General features: G+C 29.2%; 2 protein-coding genes across 4 annotated transcripts in view; one reads left to right on the top strand and one right to left on the bottom strand.

Moving 5' to 3' along the window:
- The window catches only part of LOC142325067 (testicular acid phosphatase homolog), a 34,384-nt gene that overhangs the window by 2,022 nt on the left and 7,077 nt on the right, over positions 1–25,285 (bottom strand). For both annotated transcript variants that reach the window (XM_075366388.1, XM_075366397.1), the window contains exons 4-7: positions 14,645–14,830; positions 7,573–7,696; positions 5,421–5,635; positions 2,751–3,062 (exon numbers count right to left, since the gene is read on the bottom strand). In XM_075366388.1, coding sequence (XP_075222503.1) covers positions 2,883–3,062; positions 5,421–5,635; positions 7,573–7,696; positions 14,645–14,830 — 705 coding nt within the window. In that variant the 3' untranslated portion in view covers positions 2,751–2,882. The remainder of the gene's footprint in view (positions 1–2,750; positions 3,063–5,420; positions 5,636–7,572; positions 7,697–14,644; positions 14,831–25,285) is intronic.
- The window catches only part of LOC142325080 (pyruvate dehydrogenase E1 component subunit beta, mitochondrial-like), a 37,372-nt gene continuing 12,447 nt past the window's right edge, over positions 361–25,285 (top strand). The window contains exons 1-2 of one of the 2 annotated variants that reach the window (XM_075366408.1): positions 361–537; positions 18,634–18,722. In XM_075366408.1, coding sequence (XP_075222523.1) covers positions 18,697–18,722 — 26 coding nt within the window. In that variant the 5' untranslated portion in view covers positions 361–537; positions 18,634–18,696. The remainder of the gene's footprint in view (positions 538–18,633; positions 18,723–25,285) is intronic. The other variant, XM_075366416.1, reaches the window with a different exon arrangement.

Below are 25,285 nucleotides of genomic sequence, written 5' to 3'. Positions count from 1 at the left end.
CGGATTTGTAGCACTTGTAAATATCAACAATTACAACAGTATTGTTATCTTAAAACAAAATAAAAAAGAGTAAACTTTTGAAAACTTGAGAAAGTCTGAATACAATGTTTGAATAGTGGTGAAAGACTATTCTACATTAAATGTAACTTGGGTTTAAAATTGTTGAAAGGATGCTTACTTCTCATTTTCAAAACTTGTTCTAACAACTGGATTTCTTGATTTAGCAATATTTCTGTTTTTCTTATAATTGTTTTTGGGCAATTAAACTTATTCTCCGATGAAACGTCGGTCATTTTTAGCTTTTCACAAAAAATTAGGCCTAAAAATTAAGTTCCTTCATATACATCGATAATAACCGGATTTCCTCCCTTAACAACTATCTTCGTACTCATTAGTACCAACGTAAAACAAAAAATATTTTGGGAAAAAATCAGTGTTTCTGAACAAAAATAAGAAAACATACCATCCCACAGAGTAATTTACAGTTGTGAGGAAAGCGAACGTAAGTGGCAGCAGAATAAAATATTGTAATAAAGTGTAAGTACCATTTACGTCTTAAGTGTTTATCAATTATTCTGTTTTTTGATAACAAATGTGTCATTGAAATATTTATGTAAGTATTTACATGATATTATATAACTGAAAATTAATCGATTATTGTTGTTAACAATGAGATATTTTTCTTCATAAAAATTGCTCAGAAGAGTCATTATTGATAACGGCCATGAGATTTGCGCAACTAAATTAGTATCAATCTTTTTGTCGTGAATTTGAATCTAGCGTGTTTATTTTGATGAATAAAGTTTATTGTATAAACTAATTATTATTATTTTTTACGTGGTGTTACAGAAATAAATTAGTTGTTTTATGTTTTGAGTTAGGTTTCCCATTAGTTTCATACTGTCTAAAACATGAAAATTAAATTATCAAGCTTCTGTAAAAAAAAAACCACCTTTAACTTACGCGTGTAAATTGCACTTGTGATTTCTGTCGCAATTGTTTATAAACAATCAGTATCAACATTATCGGTTATTTTCCTACTTTATAATGATCGTAAATGACCGTGTTAAAATATTTGCTGTATTAATTCACGTCACAAACGACTAGTGTTACCGGGAAGTCGTTTATAGAAAGAGTAAATAGTTTCAACGGGGTGGTGGTATTACTATCGCTTTTAGGAGCTATGATTATTGTTTCCAGAAAAAAAAATTATTAGACAGATTACTTGAAATATTTATTAAAGACTGGTGTTGTTGTGACACGATAAGAAAAAAATTAACTTAAAAATTACAAAATGTGATTGAAAAAATCACAGGGAAAAGTAGCCCCTTGTGGTATTTTCTATAAGAAAAGAAAGTACCACAGTAGGACCATGGCCTGAGTTGAGTTTGACAAAAGAATGGTTCTAATTCTTTTTGTTCTTCCTAAATTAAAGACTGAATCCAATTTTGAATATTTAAATATTTGTAAATTGTGGAGATTTAGGAGGGTGTGAGCCTTTTGAGGGCAAGAAAATGGAACCTCCTAAATTAGTTTTTTTCTGAAGGCAGAAACATTTTGAAAGAGAAAAGTTTAAATGTTTCAGTTTTTGTTAACCTAGCTGGCAATGGGGGTCAGAGGACCGTGCAAACGTGAAAACTTTTGGGCAGCATTATACATTGTAATTTTTATCATGCAGTGGAACACATTTTCAAATAAGACTTAATAATACTTGAAGGGGACTAGGGGGCATATGAACAGTTAGGGAGGGACGAAAACCTTCCAAACCTCTCCTTTACCTACACCATTAATTTTTTTTGAAGACAACATACTTGAAAAGTAAAATTTTATTATTTAAAATTTCTTTAAATTGGAAGCTTAGGGTGTAGGAGCCCATTGGAAAGAAAAGGCCTAAACAATTTTTTTCTGCTACTTTGTATTTTTATTTTTTCTGAAGGAAGAGCATATTTGAGAGTATTCCAATATTTCAGTTTATCATCAAAAAGAAGATCTTAGACAATGAATATTTAAAATATTTTCAACTCTAGTGATGGAGTCATAGAACCAAACATCAAATTTTGTTGCACATGTGATAAAAGAGTTTTAAGTCGATGAAAAAACATCTGTTTATATCAAAAGAGAATGTTTTTTCCTTCAGGCCATTAAAATGAAACTATGGATCTAAGATATCTCAAAATAATAGGTTTAATTTTTTATATCATGTTAATAGAAAAATGAAGATTTTATTTCTATTATAAATCTTGCTGGCAAATTGGTTTTTTCTGAATTAGTGCCATATCTAGATGTTTTTAACACTAGAAGATATTTTAGAAGATATAGAAGATATTTTTTTTGTAGTTAACATTTTATCGTTAGATATATAACATTTTATAAAAAATATTTCAGAAGAAAACTAGACAAAATCTTATGTAGACTTAACATAAGAAAAAAAGATTTCTCTGATTTTTATCTTTGGGTCTCCTTAAAAAGTTATCCTTGATACTTGGTCTATTTTATAGAAATGATCTATTTTATACCTTTTGATTTTTTATGACGTGAGAAAATGAGATGTGATTTTTGGGGTACATCTAAAATTCCAGATTCACAGACTAAAATTTTTGTGTTCTTTATAAATTAAATTTTATCCAAATCTGCAGAACAAACCCTAAAAATAAAATTTGAAGCATGATACATGTTTTCAGTTCTTGTGAAAATTTGCAGCAACTACTAGTAATAGTTTATTTTTCAATATCTAAAAAAAGTATGTATACCTTTATGAAATGCTTTATCAAATTTTTTTGGTGTCTTAATTTGTAGTTTTCATTTTAGCAGTAGATTGAAATCTTTATAATTCTTTTCTATATATATTTCTTTATCATAAATAAAGATTTAAGAAAATATTGTTATATTTCTGGTGTATCTGTAGGTTCATAATTAGGATCTTTTGGCTTGCATTCCTCTTTCAAATCACTAGGAATAACATTTTTAGTAGCGAGAGTTACTTGCTCTAATGGACATATCTCATCACAGCCAGGTATTTTCAAAAGATAAGGCTCTTGTGTTGTAGAGTTTCTAAAAAATATCTGGGAAATAATTAAAAAAAAATTAGTTTTCATTAATAAAAATTGTTAAAAATTCAATGAATTTTAAACAAAATACATGATTTAATGCTGATTTAACATCAGTTAATGAGTACACAAAGCTGTAGGTAGGTAAGTAAGTTTATAAAAATGTACATAATGAATAAAAATGTACATTGTAAAACTGATAATAAAATTAAAGTGGTGCTATTTAAGTATGCGGTCTACCATCATCATCAGGTCTAAAGTAGCATCTTTCCAACTATATGCGATTAGCGTCCCACGTAATTTCTTTTAAATAGTAAACAATATAAATTATATACAGATTGTGTATAATTATACCACCGTTAGGTACTGCTTCAGATGATATGAACAATTTGTAGTGTGTGTGAAAATGCCATGTCTGACCAGGATTTGAACCTGAGACCTCCAGATGAATGGCCGAGATGTTACCACGCACGCCATGGAGGCCGGCAGCCAAACTTAACCTAATGCTTGCTTTACTCACTAACCTCATAATAGTAAATATAAAAATTATATAGCCAATGGTATGGTAGACGTATGTACTGTGGTGGTACACAGTATACTAAATTAGCACCGTTAAAGTATAATAAACAAAATACCAAACTTACAAGTTATTTATCAGTGAAAAAGAATTACTACTAAACATTTGTAAATAAACAAATTATTCTCTTCATTAGTTCTCAGCCTGTTTGAAAAATGGAATTAAAATTGTTAAAACTCATGTTCAACAATTCAGTTCCTCTACCCTAACTATCTAAATGTGCTGACAGTTCATTAGGTACCTACATAAAAATCACAAAACTATTTAATAGAAATCAAACATGTATACATACCATATAACCCTATACTTGCATCTTATCAATCTATATGCTAACAAACATTCAAGAAACTAGCAACACACTGAAAGAAACTCTAAAACACAATATATCATTATACTGATACCATTATATGTATATATACACCATTATACATATGCCATTATACACACACGACTGAAATCGTAACTGTTATGCTATCATAACAGAGCAAAACGTTTTCAGTTCCAACAAATACTACATTAAACCAGTCCTGCTGATGGGTTTACCTTCTAGCCAGTCTGAAATATTCTACTTCTGGAAATAATATTTATGTTATACAATGAAAAGCAAACTATTGTTGTGAAATGAATATATATTCCCACTGAAATGCAGCAAAAAACAATGTTGTACATGCCCTATTCTTGTAACATACTAGATCCCCAATTTACATTTCAGGAGAGTTTGAAAATACTGAAATGCTCAACTTGACTAGAATTTACTGAAAACTGGTTATAATTTTAATTACAAAACAGCTAAATCACCTCTTGTAACAAAAAAATGCAAATGCTAACATACACAGACAAAAATGTTGCATAAATGCGAGCATTTTCAGAAAAGAAGGTTTTTGTGTTGCTTTCAAAGCTATATGAAAAAACTACACAAGATTATGCAACATAACTCATGCTGTTAAGTGCACCAACTCAGGAGAGCACAAATTAAACTACAATGACTGCACTAAATACTGTTTTGAGCAAAATAAACAGACATTCACACACACACTGATGTAAACAACAGATTCCACAACACACCAGATTCAGGCTTCTGCAAATCATTTTATAATAACATGCAGTCTTGATGACTGGTATCTTATTTGAATACACAATAAATGAGTTTCCTTGCTGTTTTAGGATGAGTGTCATCTGCAATAACACTGAGAAGTCCAGATTGTAATCTTCAAAAAAAAACTTGTTTTACAATCATATTTTTGACGTATTTAAAAAGAACGGTTAGAATTTTTATTCAGTATGTTTTTGTCCATACTGTCAAGATGAAACTTATTTATTTAAAATAATGAACTCTTTAAATGTCAAACCAAACTAAATTTGTCAAAAAAATTAAGTTTTTATATTATAGTGTTTTGTTAGTCTAGTGGCCAACTTCACTGACTGATGTTACTGCTTTCTCCCTGACATCAGTTGATATTATTGCTGGTGTTATTACTACACAATAAAATTATTATACTTCACAAAACAAAACCGGATTGTCTTCTTGTGGGCTGCCTTATAGTATCAGCATAAATCTTTTTGCAGCACATAAAACACACACAGATACTTAATAACTACAAACATCTACACAAAATTATATTAGCACAGATTTGTTGATGATAACCATCTTGTTACAAAGCCAAAACAAGTTAATACCTGCATAAACAAACAAAGTTGCAAATTAATCTGAATTACACATGAATAACAGCTTAGTAGATGATTAGGTTTTACTATTAATATTAAAATTTATAATTATTAATGAAAAGTTAAGTTACCTTTAACCCATGCTGATTTTTATCTACTTCATGTAATTCCAATAAAATTAAACTGTTATATTCTGGTAGTTGTTCATCCCATACATTTAAAGCACTTAATAAATGTGCAATTGTAGAATCATGACCTGCATATAGATGCAATTGCTGTTGTTCTGGTTTCAGTGTATTATTAGCTTTGGCTATGAAAGTATTTAATATTCTTTTCAGAAGTGGACCTGAAATTCATCTTAGTTATTTAAAAGTCATTTTATAGTTATTAAATTAAAAATGTAAAATGTTAAAACTAAGTGGATTGTCAAAAATGAATTAATATAGAGGCTTTCATATATAGTTGTACATTACATTAATATTTATTCTGTGTCAGTTTAATAAAAAAAAGTCTAAAATTTCAATAATGTACGTATACTTCAATTTGACATTTTGTCAGCATTTAATCCTGAACAAATTTTTTGGCTTAAAATTAATGAAAGACTACTGAATTTGTTTACAAACAACTCATCTTTTGTTTCTGTAAACTTTATTATTTTTGAAATTTAATAGTTGGTTTAACTGAATTTGAATCCGGCAGCAGATGACAACTGTAGAAAGTAAAAGTATAAAAATAACCTACAATATTAAAAAAAAAAATTTTTGCCTGACAGTACTTAGTTATTGTCTTAATATTATGTTATTGTACGATGTTTTAACACCTGTTACACAGTACAGGTCTTAGCTTTAAACTCTTGTTTCATTTTTGTCTACGTTGTAATTTTCGTAAACATATTATAAGAAGAGTATTATAATTTAAGTAATTCTTCAGCTGTTGCAAATGGAAAAATAAAATAAATAATGTTAGTAATAAAAATAAATAAATATGGTTAACTGATGTGTGAGGATACCTTTGATAGTGTAGAAAGGATATTCAAAAAATTATTGTTGTGTAGGAGAATTCAGACTGTTGTAAGGTAAACAGTTTTTAAATTTGGATTTGTTTTTGAAAGAATTGTTCTCAGGGATATAAAAAATCTGAATTTCATGTGAGAAAAAATGTTTTTTTAATATGAATTATCTATAATAATCATTTGATTATTATTATCATAATTTAAATTTAAATCTTAAAGCCTTATTATTTTCCTTTTTTTTGATACCTTATTATGTTTTTTTCACAACCTATGTTTCTTCAAGTTGAAATGTACATTAGCTTTGTGCAAATTATAAACATAATTAAAAAAAAATTAAAATTCTTGGAAAGTAATTAATTTCTTTTATTTATATATCTGAGAAAATTATTCCTGGAAGTATATTTTAAAACTAGAGATACTGGATTCTGGAGATTTTTGTTATAAAACCAGCTGGAAATATTGTGGAAAACATTAAAAACAATGAAAATAGAAATTGTTGTACTTTGAAACATTGGTTTGAAGTTAGTAATTGTAGAAAAACTTATTGAATCAGGCCCTTGGAAATTATGTACATTATTTGAAGATTAAATTAAATTGGCTAATAATATATATACAAAATGGAAGATTAAAAAAAGTACTGTTAACTTTACAAATGTATTTTTCTGTGTAAGTAAAAAGATACAGAATACATAAAGCACATAGCAGAGTAAACATTACAGATCAGAACTAGAAGAGTTGAAACAGAAAGATTAAAAAACTTAATGACAGAGTGAAAGGGAGAGAGTAAAAGAAGTTATAGGTGAAAGAGAGAATTTGATGAAAATAAATGGTAGCATAAGTGAAATTAGAACATTCAGGGAGAAATGTGTTACTGCCAAAATATATATAATATGCTAGTTTTAATATATGATAGAATTTAAGACATTAATGCCAAAAGTATTTATTGAAATTTCAAGTTGCTGTGTTGATTCGCTTAGTAAGTACAGGTTAATATTAAACTGTAGTCATACTTGTTTTTATTATGAAGAGGGTGAAGTGAACATTTTTGTATATGAACAATATTCATTTTGATAACCAAATTTGCAAACTTTCTAATAAATGCAAGAACTACTTTATCATGCAGATAAGCTGAAATTTTCTGATTTATGCGTATATGATGACGACAAATGTTTTTTTTTTTTAATTTTCTGTATCCTATTCTGATATGAACTATGAAATTGTATATAAGTGAGATACAAAGTTAAGTAATAATAATGATATTTTTTGTATACCTCCTTTTAGTTTTCTTAGCTCAGGCGTGTAATCATTGAGGATAAACGATCTAGCTGCAAGTTTAGTCAGTGGTTCAGGATATACTTTTGCAGTCCACTCAGGAAGATCTAAGTTAAGGTCAGACTGAAATAATGAATGATGGTTGTTTTAATAGTTTATTCAGCTATTAATTGCATGGAGATTTTAATATTAATCCATTTTTCAAAAGAACAATTTACAAATTTTTCATGATTTTTTTTTCATTTTATCTACATCTTTACTTTCAGATTTAAAAAATAAGACAGGAAAGGGAAACTCTTATTTTGTTTTTTAGTTACGACCTGTGGTATTCACTGTGAGTTGCAATGTTGCGTTAATGCTATGTTGGGAAATGATGTAAACAGTAAATATAAGACTGATCATTATGTAAAATAATTTTGTTAATACTAGTAATAAATATTAATAATAATTTCAGTTCACACTATTTTTTGTAATATTGTATTAATAATTTTACACTTTACTTTTCAGCTGCATTGTGAACCTTTTAAAACAGTTTGTCTATGACACAGTTTACAGTTTTAGCTTGCATTTAGTTTCATTTCTGTCTATTATATGGTCAATTTTGTCTTTTTGTACATTGTCTGGTAAACTCATTTTACTGCAGTACCCTAACAGTAAATTTCTGTCGCTTATGTCAGGTTTTCCAATTTTCTCTGATTGAAGTAATGACAAAACTAACTGTGATTTACGTGCTATTTGGTTAATTTTATTTCCTGTTGATAAAATATAATATTAGTTTTTCTCTCATGATCATTTTTGTCGAATGATCTCCAAAATAAAGGACTATTTGCTCATAAATTGAAATTTTATGAGCAAATTTTAACACCCCAAATTGGCTGAATTTGACATTAGATTCATTATAATATGGTTGGAGTTTTGAAAATTTGTCTGATTATCTAGTATTGTGTGTCCAATAATCAATGTACTTTTTAATTTCATCAAATCTATTTTGTGACATTGTCTCTTGAACAAGAGGTATGCCTTTATTGGGATCTTTACTCCAGTACATTTTATGTTGGAGGAGTGAGTGAGATAGCCTGTCAGAACAAGAAATCCAAAAACGTTTATCATGTCTGGATAAGTTAAAGTTATGGTTAGTTTTTCCTTAGCATATGAGATAGAAAACTCAATAATTTTGTCCAGGAAACATCATCAAAAATTAAATTGAATGTTTGAAGAACTGTTAGACTCTATATTACTTTTTATTTCTTCCACAAGTTTATTTATTTCACTATTATCTAGAATTTTTTATGTAGATCGTAAAGAATTTCCCCAATTTGGATTAGGTAAACAATTTTGTGGCTAGCAATTTGTATCTCAACTAGCTGTAAACTCCAATGTTGTGCCAATGAAACACTTCCACATTCCATTGAATAACAAAGAAACTCAAAGCTCAGTCGTAATGGAAATGACTCAGCAATGAACTGAACATAATAAGAATAAGTGACAAAACAAAAAATACAGTTCTAATAATGTACATTTATTTCTTATGACAAAAGAGCAGATTCAGAATGCATTGGTTTTATCATTATTCAAGTTCACATAAGAAAGGAAATATGTATAAAAATATTAACAAAAAAACATCAATAAAATCTCTATTTATTTTAGAATTAATAACACAAATCAAAATAAAAGTGACAAATCACAGAAAAAAATTATATACATAATTTTGTACTGTTGCTTTTATGTGTCTCGTAGAAATAGGTGTAGAGTTATGAATTTGGTTCATAAAGTAATGATTTTATAGAATTTAACTAAAAAGAAATTTAGAAAACAATTTGCTTCCCAAATCTTAGAGCTACTATTTTGCAGTTCTTGGATTGCAGGTGTTGTAGATTGTGTTTGTCTTGAAGAACATTACTTTATTAAGAAGAAGAGATTAGCAAGTTTTGTGGTTGGGGAATTGTAAATAATAATCACAAAGTAAAATAAAACAGAATTAGAGTGAGATAATAATGAGTAAGAATATATTAATAAGAAATATAGTAATAAATTATTTCTGCCATAGTTCAAAAGCCCAATCTCATGGTAGTAATGCAGATTATATGAGTACTGTTTCAGCAGTAGCTGAAGAATTAGAAGGGATTTATGAAAAAGTAGGTGATCTAATCAATACATGGTAATAACAATTTGATGTTATTAGAGACTAGAAAGAGACTAAAAATTTATGGAGGCATAGAAAGATAGAAAGAGCAGAGGAAATAATTTGGAACATGGACTATATCAAAGAAATGAAAAAGTGACTTTTCATATTATTCTCAAAGATATAAACATAAATTGCCAAAATCCTATTTATAAATCTTAAAAGAAGAAAATGCACAAGGAGTAGGCCAGGAAAACCGTTAACTTTGCATAGAAAGGTAGTGGTTAGACAGTATAATGAATTTATATTACAAACTGTACCCAGAAACAGAATAAAATAGTAATAGTGATGTGATGACTAAAGTTGAAAAAATGAAGAAAATGCTGGAAATAAGTAATTTTGATATAGACACTAACAGAGAAAGATGTGAAATTAAAATCTGAACAGACCATAGATACAACCTTAGAAACAAAATCTTATTTTGTTTACTACTGAGTGTGTATTCCTGACATTAAAAAGCAAAAAAGGAGGTAATTCTAGAAAGAAAGTTTCCTTTTTCTTCTACTTTAATGTTACAAAAAAAGGATTCAAATTCGTAAAAAACTTTACTTCTCTGAAGACAGGAGTCCCTTCATGAAAAGCATATCAATGATAAAGAAGCAATGAAGTTTATAAGAAACATGAAGTTGATCAATTGATTAGAACAAAATTTGTATGTTGACCTCCAGAATGCAATATTATGTTCTAAACAGAAGTATAGAGAGCGCTTCTTCTATCACAGTAACTAAGTGTCTATAATATAACTGTATATCTCTCAACATCAAAGCAAGTTTCAGCTGTTTGATGGAGTCAGAATCATTAATGGGCTGATTTGCAAATGATTCAAGTTTTCAATTGAAAAGATTCAATTTTAAGGTTTTTAAAAAAATTCCTTAAAAGAGTATTACAAGAAAATGCAGGTATAACAAAACTGATGTTATGGTTGTATAGTTGTGTTCCAAAAAATCATTAACTCGTATGTTTTGTATGCAATAATGTACATATGCTACAAACCCATCAAAGTTTGAAAAATAATTAGGCGATTCATGAAGTTTTCAACAATGGACCATTCATGCATACAAAAGAACTAGATTCAGCTTATGATTGAACATATGTTATTTAAGAATGAATTATATACTCATCTGGGAATTATAAACTGCTGCTAAAAGTGAACAGTCACAAACCATTCAAGGTCAATCAGATGGAAAAACATTATTTCAATGATTTTCATGTATACTCAGAAATTCAATTTTCAGAAAATCCCATTTTTTTAATGCTCAAACATTTAAGTTAACTCAGTCAAGAACAAGAATAACAAGAATTACCCAAATAATTAGCAATACAGTCAAGAAAACAGTAGAACTGAAAATGAAAAATCCGCTAGTGTGTTTCCTGTTAGAAAATCTCAAAACTGTAGGTAGATTAATGAAACTACCTAGCTGAAAAAAGTTTTCAAAGCAATGTTTATAAAGTGTATCCTAAAATAGATGCATATTTTAATAATACAGTTATAAATTGTCACTAAAAATACCATATTTAAGATAACATTTTTGTCTTTTATCTTGAATAACAACAACAAATTTTATTAATGTGATATTGTATTTTATTAGATTGGGTTGACCTTAAAAATGCAAGGCTAAATTGTGTACATTAAATTATAATAATATTATTTTTTCTTTTGTTATCTTTTATACTGATTATTGCATTAGGTTACGAGGCCACATTGATTATTTATAGTGTACAAAAAGTTTACTGAAACCATTAACCAAGCATATCTAAAAAAAATATATTTTCAGAATTTTTAGATTTTGGAAACAGTTGATAATTTATATGGAACAGAAAGTTTAAAATTTTAAGAAAATGGGATTGAAATAGAGTTATTTGTAATTTGCATTAGTATCTGGCAACAGTAATAAGATTAAAAAATGTATAAGGAAGAAGCAATAAGAAACTGAAAGATTTTACTACAGAATAAAATAACAGAAAAAAAATTAAAGATTTATGGATAAAATATTATTCAGAATAATTTATTGCCCTGAACTATGAATTCATTAGAAGTAATAAATGAAAATTCATTTCTAGGAGATAATTGAATGATAGAAAACAGAAGTAAAAACAAGGAGGACAGTAAGAGTTAATAAAGAAAATAACATTGTACTAGAAGACAGAATTTTATTTTTTGAGTGGTTAAATTACAAAATAAAAATGAAATCATAAACAGGATTGAATACACCAAAAGAATATTTATACTGAAAAGAAATTTGTTTTTTCAGCCATAAATTTTGTCTTCAGTCATGTGGAAACAAAACTTAAATTGAAAAAGTCAGTAATATTAAATATCTGAAAAAACTGTTCAAAGAATTTCATAACATTAGTAGTTATTAGAAGTATATGAAGTGTAACATTTTATTGCAGTGAAGCATGGACACCAGGGGAGGCAAGAAAATAAAGAATGCAGGCATTTTTGAAATGCAGAGTTTCTGGAAATTTTGAGGCTTGGTAGAGCATGAACTTAGGAAGTACTGAAGGAGAGGAAATTGTGACAAATTTTGTAAAATAAGATATGATTAGAGTGCATACACTAAGATTTCTAGGGTTGATAAATCTTATTTTAGGGAAGTATAGAGAATGAGAACAATAACAGAAGACATAATTAGAATACATGAAGCAGATGAGGATGTAAAATGAAGTAAACATATTGAATGAAGATAAGAAATTTTTACAGTATAGAAAAAAGTGAAAAAGTCCATCATACTAAATAACTGATGGCAAAAATATGAGTTATGTAATCATTCATAGGCCATACATATATGACCCACCAGCTTGGTCTAGTGGTGAACGTGTCTTCCCAAATAAGTTGATTTGGAAGTCGAGAGTTTCAGCGTTCAAGTCTTAGTAAAGTCAGTTATTTTTACATGGATTTGAATACTAGATTGTGGATACCGGTGTTCTTTGGTGGTTGGGTTTCAATTGACCACACATCTCAGTTGAACTGAGACTGTACAAGACAGTCATTTACAGTCATACATAATCATCCTCATTCATCCTCTGAAGTATTATCTGAAAGGTAATTACAACAGGAAAAAGAAAGGCCATACATGTATGATATGATAATTATGATTATTTTTTACATCAGTCTTCCCAAACGTCATTAATTTTATTGATCTGGTCTTTGTGGCATTAGTCTTTGTTTCCGATTGAAGAACCTAATTTTTATGACATTAGTTTTTAACATGCCAGAATAAAATGATTATTCTGAGACGGTATGTGACCAGAAATGTGCTGATTATATAAATTTGTTCTGCAATAGCTATTTACTTAAATGGACTTTTACTCTTAAATTGGTAAGATTTACTTACAATTTATTAATTACATTGACACAAAAAAAAAAATTGAATAAGATTAAACCTAGATATCTGAAACATATTCAGAAATGTTGTATTTTTTATAATCAAAAACCAACTTGAACAACCCAAGTACAGAATTACAATTTTTACATTGCAATTCTGTACTAGGGGTTTTCAATTTGGTTTTTGATTATAAAAAAAAATAATATATTGGTACAGAGGAATATGGGTTTTATAAGTATTGACCTTAGAAAAATCATTCAGAAATATATATGCGCATATTTCTGAACGTATGACTGAGTAACTTAAATATTATCAAATATTATCTTCGAATTTAACCAGTTTTTAAATCGATTCATTAAACATATTTCATAGTTTCTTTCTAAAATGTTATTGCAAGCATTCTGTTCTGTAACAAAATTCTAATTACTTTTTGTATGACAATAATTTTATGTGTAATGCAATTTATATTACCTTTGTCAATTTTCAGTGGTGAAAATTGTTCAAATAGTAACTTTTAATGACAAATCAAACAAAATTTATTAAAATATTTATATATACAAACCCAATTTAAAAAATGTTACTGGTGTGATAACTTCAGTATTTGGTACTGATGTGGTCAAGAGGTAATATTAAATTTACATTGTTTATTCATTTAGTATATCATTGCTGAGTATTTGTATATTTCATAATATTGATGTGTGTAACATGTCTTTTTTGTGTAGAAAATGAAGATAATTTTTGTAGGTTTATGACTTATTTCTATAGAATGGGTAGTAGATGTTTACTTATTGTGCTTTGAGTGCTTTTGTGTGTTCATCATATTTTATTTGAACAAGTGTCCTGTTTTGTTCAATATAGAACATTATACGATCAGAATAGTTTAGTTTATAGTAGGAACAAGAAAACTTATTTTTAGAAACATAGCTCACAAATTAAGATGGATATAATGCATTTTAGAATAAAAAACAGCTAAAAAAAGAAAATAAAATAAAATTTATATTTCTAGAATTACAGAATTCAGTAATAGTTTCTTATACTTTTGAGGCATACTGGATTAAAACATCGATTATTATGTCATTTTGTAATGTTCAGTATGCAATTTAGATAGTTGCTGCATAACAATTTGTTAGGCTCTCCTTGATGTATGTCATTGCGTGTAAGTCTATTAGATTTGAACAAGCATCTACTATTACAGGATTTTGGGTGTTGGTATAGAATGTGCCATGAATATAAGAACATTTTAAATTTTATTCCCTGACTACAGTCTAATACTAATGAACTTAATAGATTTTACTTCAATCATTTGGTATAATATATATGTATTATTTATACCACCTTATACAGTTCATAAAACAATACAAGAATAAAAAACTATTACACACAAAAACTAAAACAAATACATTGTCCTTAACTGTGTAGTGCATGTGAAACTAGTACAAGGGTTCAGGTCATAAGGTAATGAAACTACACAAGTATCATAGGGATTAAGAACAGTTTCTCATCTGAGTTATTTTAATACTATTAACTGTAAGTAAAAATTATTATATATATTCAATATACCTCAGCTCGTAATGTCCCATGGATTGAAAGAAGATCATTAAATGTTTTTACTTCCATTCCAGAATGATTTGTTATATAACTGTAAATCCCTTCACTTTCTTTTAGCTGATTTTTTACTTCATCTAATTTTGATACTTCTTCTAAAGCTTCATAGTAGCGAGGACATGGAATTGCTACCATAATTAGCTGAAACAGAATTTTTATGAGTAAAGTGCTAGAAAATGATTATATTTTTTATGATTTTTCTTATACTGTGGTAGTTGAGCAAGCTGTGTTATTAAGTTTGGATTATATAAAATGTTTGGTTTGATAGTAACATATGTAATATCTTCTATTTCTAGAATTATGGAATTAAGTAATTGTTATTTTAGATGCTTTTGAGGCACACCAGATTAAAGCATGGATTCTTATGCAATCTTGTGATTCTTATATCATTTTATGTTTGTATGCACTTCGGATAGTTGTTGCATAAAAATTTATTAGTTCTCCTTGGAGTGTAAATTTTATTAGCACAACGGTCAATATGTTAATGAATTAATTGAATTTTCAAAAGAAAAAAAAAATTTAAATAATATTTTTACAAGTCAGATACAGTAAATAAAAAGTGAGTACACTTTCCTATTTGTCTGAAGTACTTCCAGAGCATCAGCTTAATCATCAGCAGACTTGTTTTAAAATAAAAATAATTAAAATATGAAAATTAAATATATTTATTTTAAAATTATAGCCAAGAATATAAAAATGCCAGTGTGTGTCATATTTAAAAACTTCCTATATTCACTATGTTACAATACAGAATATGACAACAGGCATAATATTCATCCTGTATATATTTATATATACAGGATGAATATTATATATAGGCATGTTCTACTGGTGAAAAAATTCATATAAACATAGGTCTGAAAACGCAATTTATACACAATAGGTTTGTAAAATGAGCTTCGCTAAATGTGGAAGATTTAGTAACAAAACTTGTAGAGAATTTAATTCTGAGAAAATTAATGTAAATACAGCCAGTAAAAAGTAAATAAAAGCTTAAAACAGATGAAGAATTGTATTACTCTTTCTGTACCTAATAAACTTTAAAAATAATTCTACTGAAAATAATTTTAAAAGGAATACAAAATCTATAAAACAATATTTTAGCTGTGTATATTCAATAATTTACCAAGATAAAAGTAATAATTATATAAAAAAACTAAATTGAAGTATTATTACTTTAGAAATAGTTACATTTTATAGTATAGGTTGGCAATTCTAACAGCAAGTCAACATTGAAAATTGTGTACTTCTTTTGAATCTGTTGTTATAAATTATCATACAAATAAGGAAAGTGTAGTGTAAAAATGCAGTTTCAGTTTTCTAATTAGGAATATGCCAATATAATTTTTGTTAATGGATTTTTTAATGGAAATTTTAAAGCTGACAACATGAATATCAGGAGAGATTTCCTGCAAAGTGAATTCCAAACACAAAAACCTTTTCTTTGGTGTATCAGCATTAATGAACGAAAGGGTCATTTCCAACGTGTTTGTTTTCTGTTGAATACTAAGTAAATAATTGTGTTAATTATGAACATCGTGTGATTCAGCATAGCCTAGGTAGTAGTACAAAGCAAACTGCATGATGCACTGGCTTGCCAAAAACAAAAGTGTGGCACATCCTATGGAAAGAATATCTATCTCATCCTTTTTGCCTGCAGAAGGATCAAAATTTGTGGTGAACAGATTAACCCCAGGGGTTAAACTTCTAGATAACGTTGATAGACAAATTCAATTTTATTTACTGATAGTCAATTTTAAGAAAAACACAGTCTTCTAAAAATAATAAATTCTATAAATAAGTAATTTATGGAGCGAAGATAATCCACATGGTACTGTGGAAACTAATTTCCAACATAAAATTTCACATTGTTTGTTGTGGCATTATTTTTGACAAAATTCTGGGACATTTGTTTTCAATGAAAACCTTAACAGGAGATGAGCATGTTCATTTCTTCAAAAAATAATTTGCTGGTTCTTTTGGAGGATGTACCTTTTCAAACTAGATTGCAAATGATTTTCCAGCATGATGGTGCAACGCCATATTTTTCTTTAGCAGAGAAATCACTTTATACCAATTTCCTAAACTGGATTGGACATTGTGGACAAATCAATTGTCCACCATGATCAGCTTAATGCCACTAGATTACTTCATTTGAGGCCATACGAAACCACCATTTTGGGTCATACAGAAAACCACCGGAAATATTATACGTATGGCAGAGGGCTGTGTATACTGTGAAGGAGGGAATGTTGAACAGTTAATATTTGTTAATTTTTCAGTTAATTTCAGTTAACTTTTGTTCAGTTAATTTTTGTTTTGCTATATTAAGAATAATGTTTATTAGATTTCTTAGAATAACACGATTTCTGTTTATTTTTCATCTGTTTTGCTTCAATAAAAAAACTTATTTAAGTTTTTATTTACTCTTTATTGGCTGTATTTAGATTAATTTTCTCAGAATTAAATTCTCTTAAAGTTTTATTACTGAAGCTTCATTTATTAGTCATTTAACAAAGCTATTGCACTATAAACCTAAAAAACACTTGTTCTTTGACGCTGCATTTTGTGTTTTACGTCGGATATCTTAAAAATTACAGGAGTTACAGTTCTGGAACCTATTTTTTCCTATTTCCCAGCTCAAATTACAAAAGAAATCCCCAACCTTATTCCTTAATTTGGGCCCCAGAAATTACTGTAGGGCTTCGTTTTATTAGAAGAACTGAAACCTGGACGAAGTCATTCGCTAGCCGTAACTCGAAAATACGTTTCCAGACCTATGTTTTGTTACCACATATATGTCTAACTTAATATCGGCGGATGGCAACGGTAGCAGCTCAGATGTCAGATGTCAGCGGTAGTACAGTATAAGTACGCTGGTACAGCGTCATTCCCGCCGCGCAGTTCTCCCACCATAGCGGCGCTGTGGCCCCACCAATCTCAGGCTCTAATAAAAGAGCGTGCACGTGAGTGAATTAATTCATCGTCGACCACCACCTGGAGAAGACCAAGAAAAAGTTCTTGGGCCATCACTCCCACGCTGTAGTGGGGACCCAACTGCCTCTGAGGGGAAGCCCGGTCTGATTTCAATGGACAGCCGCAATTCTCCGACTACAGCCAAGCCGACTTCACCGGAGATCAGCACCTGAGACTCAACAACTCTTCGCAGAGATAACGCAAAAAACGACCCTTTTCAGGGCTACCACAAGGTTATAATCAGCCGTTGAAGCCAATTGACAACAGCCCTTCTCAGGGCTACTAAAATGTTATAAACTGCCACGTGCCGTCGAAGCCATTTGCCAACAGTTTATATATTTTTCATTATTTTCAATATTTATTTATTTGGGATATTTTAACATTTTTCTTATTTATTTTGTTAGTTTATTTTTCTGTGATCAATATTTACAGTCATCTGTATTTAATTTGTTTGTGAAATCTTGGTGAACTGCTAATTGTTGTCTCCATTTCTCTCTGTGTTGCCATTTGTAACTTCCTTTTATTTACTTATCTATGTTCTTTTGAGTTAAAAAAAGAATGTTTCTTTTATTATTAATACATAGTATTGTATTTTGTTGTATACCCTTTTTCAGTGATATAATCTTCCTTGATTGATAACCATAAAAAAATCAATCTTAGTGCTGAGTGTGCAAAATAAATTTCCTCGAGTAAACTAATTGCAAGTATTGCTATTCAAAATTTTTATATTGCTGTATACAGTTCTAGAAACTCAAAACATAACCTCAAACTTAAAAATTAGAATTTTTATGTTTATCTTATCTTTAACAATAGTTTATTTTAAATGCTTAAACATCTGCCATACTCTCCAATTAATTTTTTATTTTCATTTTGTTAGTAACTAAGTATGATTAAGTTAACTAGGTTTGGATATTAAATTCTTAGTTACAACTTAAAAATGGTATATTTGTAATTTGATTCTGTTTCAGAAGCCACAGGATAATTATATATTAAATAAAAGTAAATACATAGTAATAAAATTGTATACTAAAATGTATTTTTTTGCCATAAAAAGGAGGTGAGAACTTATTATAAGTATATTATTTATCTGTTGATTTATTTGAATTTCTTTAAATATAGTGTATGGTGTGATCTATTTTACTTTAAATAAAATTAATAATTTTTTTTTTTGTAACCGGATTAACAAAAAGAAACTAAAAAAGTAAAATTAGAATGAAATATGATTACATTTATAATTAGTAACTGTATAAAATTATAAATATACAAAATATAGTACATTTGGCTTATCTTAAAAAAGTTTGGCTGTGTTTTAAAAAGTACTTCTTACATAATTTGTAAGTGGGAATACGTACACAAAAATACATCCTTATATGTGTAAACAGAGAGAAAACAGGCACAAACATTCTATGACAAAACCAAAGTTTGTTGCTCTCTGAAAGAAGAGTAGGGGGAAAATAAATAGTTGAAAAACAGTGATGAGTGAAAGTGAAATGTAGGTGAAAACATATCGATTTAAAATTACCAATAATTGATAATTTTACTTTTCCTTATTTAGCTGAAGTGAATAAAACGCACTAATACTCCTGAATATGTGCTTTTAGAGAATATTTCAAACTATAATTGTATGCTTCTGAATATGAATTATGTTAAAATTTAAAAGAATTGTTAAAATGCTAGAGAATCTTGTCGCAGAGTGGTAGCATCTCCTCTACCTTTCATCTGGAGATCCTGGTTTCAAATCCCAGTCAGACATGGCATTTTTCATATGCTACAAATTTCCTTTTTCATTACTTCCAAATGCATACAAACTTATTTTGTAAATTAATTCATCAGTAAAAATTAAAAAAAATAATAATTTAATGATTGTAATTAGCTTTCATGGGAAATAAGTTTATTATTTTAATACCTGATAATAGTTTAAGCAATTAACTGTTGTTTAATAGCTCAACATAAATATTTTAAGAAATACATTTTGTAAATCGTTAAACATATTTAGTTTTAATTTTTTAAAGAAGCAAGTTTTTAAATGTATGTAATTTGCTGGTATTGTCTAACTATTTTCTGCATTGTTGTAGATCTACATTATGAAAATATTTGTTAATATTGTCAATCACGTATTGTATTGGTAACAATATTTTAGTAAATTTGTCATTTAAGTTACTGCTAAGTTTTAAGAGATCTTAAAATAAAATCTATAAAAAAATCTTTCTTCTCTGTATTTCTGGCTTATGCTGGTGAGCATTTCAAATCAAATTAAGTAATAAAGTCAAAATTAGGTAAATTAAAAGTACAGTTTAAAAAATTAGTCTAATTTTCAAGTTTTGAAAAACTTTATTTATTTAGCTGACAGTAATTCTAAAAAGTAGACCAATTCGACTTTTGCCCAAAATGCAAAATCTTTTAATAAGTTTTAATAACTATTTACTTATAAATGTAAAAAAAGAGAATTTTAACTGAACCTTATACATTTTTTCGCATTTTATTATTTTTTATTAAGATCTTTCTGGAATCACTCTTATTTCATTTTTTAAAATTATGCATAGTCACTAAATATTACGAGGCATGTTTTTAAGTAAGTACTGTTTTGAAATTAAAAAAAAAGTACACTATTCTTAACAATTTTATTTTACGTGAAAGCCTATACTTTTCTACATAATTGTCACCAGTGTTAAGGCACTTGTATCATGCAACCAGTTTTTGAACACTATCTTCATAGAAGTTTGCTGCCTGACCTTATAACCACTGCAACACGGTCACAATTTCATAGACAACACTTTTGAAACTTGAGGGAACTTTTCAGATAGAAAAGAAATCGTAAAGCGCCTGTTCTCTCACTTTTTCGTCGATTTTCTGTACCAAATCTTCAGTAATGACAGAAGGTCGTCCATCCCGTTTCAAATCATGAACATTCTGGTGGCCATCTTTAAAAGCTCCAACCCATTTTCGTACCATTTCATAGCTCATAATGTTTTCTTCATACACTTCACTGATCTGACAATGAATTTCAGCCGCTTTTACGCCTTTATCGCTAACAAAATGAATCGCACCACGTATTTCACAGTCGGCGGGATTCTTGATCAACGGAGGCATTTTAATTATTCACAAACAAACGGAAACAAGTCGAATATTTCCTATGGGCGTCTGTGGCTTAACAGAAGCGAGTACACAGTGCGCATGTGTGGAATGCCGACCACAGTGAAACAATGGCAGAATTTCAAAACGGTACTTACTTTAAAAACATGCCTCGTAGCATATTAAAAAATAACTTGATTGATCAATACCTCATTGTATATAGCTTCTACTCATAATGTCTCAGTTTAGAAAATTTCTCTTTTAAAAGTATTATTTGAGGCAAAGAAAAAGTATAATATTAATGACAATGATAGCTGCAGCTGACAGGGGTGCTAGTATGAAAAATGTATTGTGCCACCTCCTTTCTTGATTTCATAGAATTTATTGCCTTTAAAAAAGTCTGCTAACAAATCTTTATTTTCTTTAAGAGCTTTTGGGCTCTCTCAATCGATTTAGTGATGAAAGTTCGGGCGGCCCTGTAGAAGTTACGAAGAGGCAGGGAGGCCGAAGTATTTAGGATGCGGTTTCGAGCCGGTCCTGTACCGGAGTGGAACGGTGATCACAATGCCCCGGTTCTAAATTTCGTTCAGTTGCCCATCTCCCACCTACGGAGGAGGCTTTACAGCTTCGCGATGGACGCATGGCAGCAAGAATGGCACACCATGACTAAGGGAAGGTCCTTGTATAGATTTATACAGGACTTGGGGGGATGGTATGTGTCTCCTTCGTTTTTAAGGGCAACAACTGCTGCTCAGGTGCTCTCCAACCATGCGAACTTTAACCAATATTTGTTTCGGTTTCGCCTGGCAGCTGATGAGCTGTGCGTCTGCAGGGAGGTCCAGTCAAACAAATGTATGATGTTTGATTGCCCAGCTCTTGGGGGGTCAGAACTCAGGCCATTCTGGAACAGAGAGTTCAAGGGGAAAATTGGTCACTCATAAGCGGCGAGTCAATGTGGCATGAGCCGCATTATCGGACCGTATGGGTGTTCCTTGATGCTGTTGCTTTATTTAACCGGCAACAGTACTTTATTTAAGGGAAAAACTCCTACCTCACTGCTGTGGAAGCTACTCGAGAGTTATGGCTGGCAATCAGCCAATTAAAGCTCCAAGCGCTTTAATATTGGTGGACAGGTACTTGCTGGCATTCAGTGACCTAGACGTGGCAGCGAGTTGCTGTCTTGATGAGATAAAATTAATTTATTGAATGTTATAATTTTTAGTATTTGCACCTACCCATTTTAGAATATATGACAAGTGAGCAGTGGGACACAAAGCAAGTGGTGTGTGGCACCATGCTCTCACAATTAGGTTAGCTCTGTGCTGGTTAGAACACTGGTTGATAAACTAATTTGAAGCTCAGTAGCAATTTGTGGCACAGACATTTGGTCTTATGCTTTAGGGTGACCGAATGGAGTGGTGGCTGGAGAAATGCCATGCAAATCAATCACTTATTTCTTTAAGAGAAAACTACATTGTAATGACAAACTGTTGATAGTAGTTACAGGAGCCACAAATTATATAATATAATTATATAAATTATGAACATAGGTTCCCAAAGGGCTTATTTAAAAACTTTGCCAGTACTCAATCAGATTTTAAATTGTTAACATGGTGGTGAATCTTTTGTTTATTTTTAAAGTAGTTTTGGTTAACTGATGTACCATAAATGTAAGTATTATCACAAATCTAAGTACCATAAATATTTCTCAATTGGTAATCTGAAAAAGAGAAAAATGAGTTGGCAGAAAAGGTTAAAAATCTGTCATCAGATTGAGAGAGCTCTTAAAAATGCCAACATAAGGCTCTATAAAATGTTAACAAAGCAATACAAACAACAAATCTTACTTTTTCAGTTAAATACTCTTAACTTTTTATTATGGCCTTTTAGAAAAGGAAGTAGTTGATCTTCCATCTAAACGTTTTAGTTACATCGTAAAAAATGGAAGGATATTCTTCTGTTAAGAATTTCAAGCTGCCCCAAAGGATTCAAATTATTGAATATAATTATGATTTAAAATACTTTAAGTGCCAAGGATGTTATGTTACTGAGCGACAATAAATTAGCAGAAACAGCCAGTTGGAATTGAAAGACTAGTTTACTTTGATCAATCATGAGCAGCGATTGGAAAGATAACCAATCAGAATGAGACTATTATTGGTCGTCAACTCAGCAATCATGAGTATTCCATCATTGCTTCTGAGAAAATATTTTATGTTAGTTTTAAATGCTATTAGAGGAGATAGTGTAATAATTTTTTTTATAGAATAAGAAAAATTTTTTATAGCTTATAAAAAATAAACGGCTTAGCTAGCTGATAATTTAATTTAAAAAAAAAATATGTACAGAAACTGAGTAGGTAAGATAATTCAACTTTTGAAGATAAATTATCATATTTAGATTATAAATATGCGAGATTACAGTATAAGAATGACATTTATGTAATAACTGAAGGGCGGGTCTGTAATACGCTAAGGCATCCCCTTCACTGCTCTTAACATCACTAACATCACTCAATGACTTCTCACACTAGCAGTCAAAGTAGTATATTCCAAAAGTCCATTAATTTATTTTGCAATGACTTTCACCATATCTTAATACGACGTCACTATTATAGTAACAAAATATGTTCTGGTAATTTATTACAAATAAAATTATTATTTTGTTCAAGATTTATGCATATATGAAGTAATTTATTTATTTCTGGAAAGTATATGTTTTTTCAAGATTAATAAACAGTAACAATGACATAATAACAGAAGTATATGAAATGAGTTGTGTATTTATTATAAGTTTGTATATATATAGGTTGTATATTATGATTTTCTTTGATGTGCTCTAGTTAACAAAAATGATTTCTAAATAGCACGTATGCACCAAAATAAAATTTGTACTAAAATTGGTATGTATGCACCAATAACTGATATTCTTTTGAGCTTTGTAGACCTACCAAACTAAAAAAATAAAAATATTAACTTGGGCTAAAAAGTACAAAAATAAAGTGTTAAAGAAATATAGTTAAATCATTATTAATTTATTCTAAAAAACATTTTAACTACTACAAAGATATTAAGTTCATACAATAAAAAACATAAAATTAATTTAATTTATTAAAATGTATTCATACTATATTTTATAAATGTGAAATATTAAATGATTTCATACAAAATAATTTTTATAGTATCTCAAATAAATAATTAAATACAGTAGAATAAATAAATAGCAGATGAAATAATTAATAATTAAATGACAAATTTAAATAAATAAATAAATAACAGCAAAAATAAATGAATATGGTAGAATAAACAAGTACAGAAAAATAAAAAAATTAATAATGAATACAAGTTTGTTTCAAGTTAAGGTCTTACTTTTGTCATAACCAGTAAGCACATATGTGATAAGAGTGTGTGCCAGATTGTAAGAGTGGGGTAGAGGATACAAATAGAAGTAGCTTGTAGGGAGGACCTGCCTTTAGATTTTACATGCACTATAGTGTTTTTAAAAGCTTGCATATTTCATCATGCAAAAATTATATGTGCTTTTTGTAAAAGTCTGGTACAGACAGTTGTATTACCTTACCCATACATATGCTATTACCCTTACCCATTTATTTATTGACTGATTTGCTGGTCAACAGAACTATGCATTGGTATCTATGTAGATTTCAAAATAAAGTTTAATTTTCCTTGGAACTATCTCATCATATTACTTTTTTTAGTTGTTGGATTAGATCAACCCACCAGGTTGGTCTGGTGGTGAACTCATCGCAAATCAGCTGATTTCAAAGTCGAAAGTTCTAAGGTTAAAATCCTAGTAAAGGTGCAGTAACTTCCACTTGGATTTGAATACTAGATCATGGATTGCAGTGTTGTTTGGTGGTTGGGTTTCAATTAACCACACATCCCAGGAAAGGCTAATGTGAGACTGTACAAGACTACACTTATTTAAATTCATACACATCATTCTCATTCATCCTCTGAAGTAATACCTTATGTGGTTCCGGAGGCTAAACAGTAAAAAAGTTGTTGGATTGACAGTAGGAGAGAGTCTCATTACAGATTTGCAGGTAGGAAGACAGAACAGAAAGAGAGGAAGTTTGAGGAATGGCCCCTAGGAAGCCTGTAGTCATCAGGCTAATAGGAACAATCTGTATTTTGGTTCGGCCATTTGTGAAAAACCTTAAGTGATGATCCTGCTGACAAATTATCTGGTATGCATAAAACAGATTCTTTATTTATAATAGTCTATATATAAACTGTATAAAAAAAATTTCCCCACATAGAAAATTTTACTGTTAATCATCTTTTCTATTTTCTAACTTCAATTTTTTCAATTTTACTTTTATTTAACTGTTAAAAAATGTGTTGTATTGTTATAATATCACTCAAACAGCAATTTTGTCTCTGAAAAATTTTTTTCAACTGCTAATTTTGTAAATTTATTAATGGAAATTTTATTTTTTATTTAATATTTTCTCCCAATACCAGTCATAGATCTTAATCTTTCCTTAGAGTATAAATAATATGAAAGAGCAAGTGAACTTCCCTT

Source organism: Lycorma delicatula, chromosome 1 (assembly GCF_047948215.1).
Source record: "Lycorma delicatula isolate Av1 chromosome 1, ASM4794821v1, whole genome shotgun sequence".
NCBI classification, from domain to species: Eukaryota; Metazoa; Arthropoda; class Insecta; order Hemiptera; family Fulgoridae; genus Lycorma; species Lycorma delicatula.
This window is presented reverse-complemented; position numbering and strand designations above follow the sequence as displayed.